Raw genomic sequence first — 2500 nt, 5'->3', positions numbered from 1 at the left:
GGGAAGAAGGGGGATCAGAGCTGATCCACCACAGGGTAAAATAGAAATGTTTTGGTTTTTTTTCAATGAAAGTCACATACCTGGAAGATCCCTCATGGACCTCCTCGCTCGGCGCCTCCAGGAGGTCGGAGGGTCCGGGGGCGTCGGCGGACGAGTCGGCCTGAGAGGAGGCGACGCCCAGTTTCCCCTCCAGCGAGGCCGCCTCCCTCTTCAGCAGGTCGGGCGCTCCGGAGACGGAGTGGATGATCTGAGCGATGGAGGCGAGCGGAGGCAGCTCCTTCAGAGACGTGCAGGGCGCCGAGGAGGCGCTGGGTTTGGGTAGCAGCGGTTTGAGGCGCTGGGCCCGCGCGGAGCCGGGCAGGGAGCCGGGGGGAGGGGTGGATCCGGGGGGGAGCTGGTAGCAGCCGAGCTGGGGGTGCGGGTGCAGGGGGGGGCAGGGCGCTCGCCGTCTTGTCGTCCTTGGACACGGCGAGCTGCTGCTGCTCCACGATGCTGCTGCCGCTCTGCTCCGTCTTGATCTCCCTCCTCTCGCCCGCCGCCTCCCTCCGCTGCCTCTTGCTGGGGATGGAGAGGTCGATGGGTTGGTCCAGAGACGAGCAGTCGAAGGTCGGGGACGCGTTCTCCAGTTTGACCCCGGGCGACCCGGCGAGGCTGCCGCCGCCTCCGCGGCTCTTGGAGGAGAAGTCGAGCGGCTGGTCCAGGTCTGTGGGATAACCCGCGCCGGGCAGCTCCTCCACCTTCACCGCCTGCAGCGCCTGACCGATCCCGTTCAACGCCGTCGGGTTCACCGGAGCGGTGCGGGCGGCGCCGGCTGCGGGCAGCAGCGTGGCGATGTGCTCCTCAATCTCCCTCTCCTGCACCTCCGGGTGCTGCTTCAGCAGGTGGTGGATGCAGTTGCGTTTGGCCAGGAAGGCGGCGCCGCATCGCCGGCACTCGAAGGGCTTCCTCTGGCAGCCGTTGTGCGTGCGCAGGTGGATCTGCAGCGCCCGGTACGTCTTCAGGTCCTCGCCGCAGAACCGGCAGGTGGTCTCGGCGCCGGTGCAGCCCGTCTCCGTGTCCTGGGTGGTGGTGGTGGCGGTGATCGCTGCCGCGGTGGCGGTGGAGGTGACGTACTTGATGTTTTTCTCGATGTCCTTCCTCGAGGTCTTGGCGTGCTTCTTCCTGAGGTGGCGCTCGCAGTTGGCCTTGACGGTGAACGGGTAGTGGCAGACCCGGCAGACGTACGGCCGCTCGCCGCTGTGCGTCCGCAGGTGACGGATCAGCGTGGCTTTGTCCGGCGCTACGTAGTCGCAGATGTTGCACTGGTGCGGCAGGATGCCGAGGTGGAAGCGCATGTGAGCCTGCAGGACGCCGGAGAAGGAGAACACCTGGTCGCAGAAGCGGCACGGGAACGAGCCTTTAGCCGAGCCGGCGTTGTTCCCTCCTTTGGTTCCCGGCTTTCTGCCGCTAAGCCCCGCCTCCTCGTGCACAGCTGTGGTGGCGGCCGGCGGCGAATCGGACGACGACGGCGGCGTGTGAGCGTCGCCCATACACTCGGCGTCCATCTGTCCTCCGTTGCTGCCTGACGAAGAGGAGGAGGAGGAAGAGGAGGAGGACGAGGAGGAAGGCGTTTTGAAGAGGCCGTGGGTGGGGGGGGGGCAGGCTGGGGCTGATGCAGCCCAGTGAGGCCTGCTGGGAGCTCTGCAGGGTGGGGGGAGTCGTCGCCGTGAGGCTGGAGCGAGGGCTGATGGGAGGTTTGGGCTTCAGTGGAGGCATCGCCTTCTGAGCCTGGACCGGACCTGGAGGAGGGACACAAACCATCAGCACACCAACCAGAACCAGAATCAGAACCAGAACCAGAACCAGAACCTCCCTCTCGACACCCACCTCTCAAGAATCCGGGAGCTTTGGCCAGAGGTGGAAGTCCCATCTGATTGGGCGCTGCAGTCGCCACTTTGAGGATCTGCTGGATGTCGGCCAGCTCCATGATCCCGGCTCCACCCGCCTCTCCGGGTTTGACGCCCGACGAGGCGGCGCCGGCCGCCGCGGCGCCGCCGTCGGGCTGCAGCAGGAAGCCGGTCGGGAAGGGCTGCAGGGAGAGCAGGCTGAGGGCGTCTCGCTGGGAGAGACCCTGCAGGGCCGAGCCCGGGTCCTTCAGAGGGATGCTGAGAGCCGCCAGCCCGCCGAGTCCGAAGCTCAGACCCAGACCTCCGGACAGGAAGGCCGACGCCGGCTCCTGGGGGAGGCTGAAGGACGGAGGCTCCACGTGGATCACCTTGATGCTGTCCAGGTGGGCCTGATGGATCTCATCGTCGGTGGGACCCGACTTCACCTGAGGAAGAAAAAACAAGTTTGCACTCAACATCTGGAACACGAGTTTCTGAAAGCTTGGAGCGCCACGGGTCGATTCTCGGTCCGACTCAAGTTCCCGCCGCTTCTCCACCACGTAAATTCAACTCTTTGGTGTCCGATCGTTTTGAACTCAGACAGTTATCTCTCTGGTGAGTTCAGTGCTGCCTGA

General features: G+C 65.5%; 1 protein-coding gene across 1 annotated transcript in view; it reads right to left on the bottom strand.

The window, feature by feature from the left end:
* rreb1a (ras responsive element binding protein 1a) overlaps window positions 1-2344 on the bottom strand; it is a 12392-nt gene extending 10048 nt beyond the window's left edge. Inside the window, 4 exon segments of the mRNA XM_069177567.1 lie at window positions 81-433; window positions 435-1619; window positions 1621-1778; window positions 1867-2344. Coding sequence (XP_069033668.1) covers window positions 81-433; window positions 435-1619; window positions 1621-1778; window positions 1867-2344 — 2174 coding nt within the window.
* Between the last annotated feature and the right edge of the window lie 156 nt (window positions 2345-2500).

The sequence above is a fragment of the Embiotoca jacksoni genome, unplaced genomic scaffold (assembly GCF_022577435.1).
Source record: "Embiotoca jacksoni isolate LCO1_2020_lvr unplaced genomic scaffold, fEmbJac1.0.p SCAF_75, whole genome shotgun sequence".
NCBI classification, from domain to species: Eukaryota; Metazoa; Chordata; class Actinopteri; family Embiotocidae; genus Embiotoca; species Embiotoca jacksoni.
The sequence above is the reverse complement of the archived record's forward strand: the minus strand, read 5'-3'. Positions and strand labels throughout refer to the sequence as shown.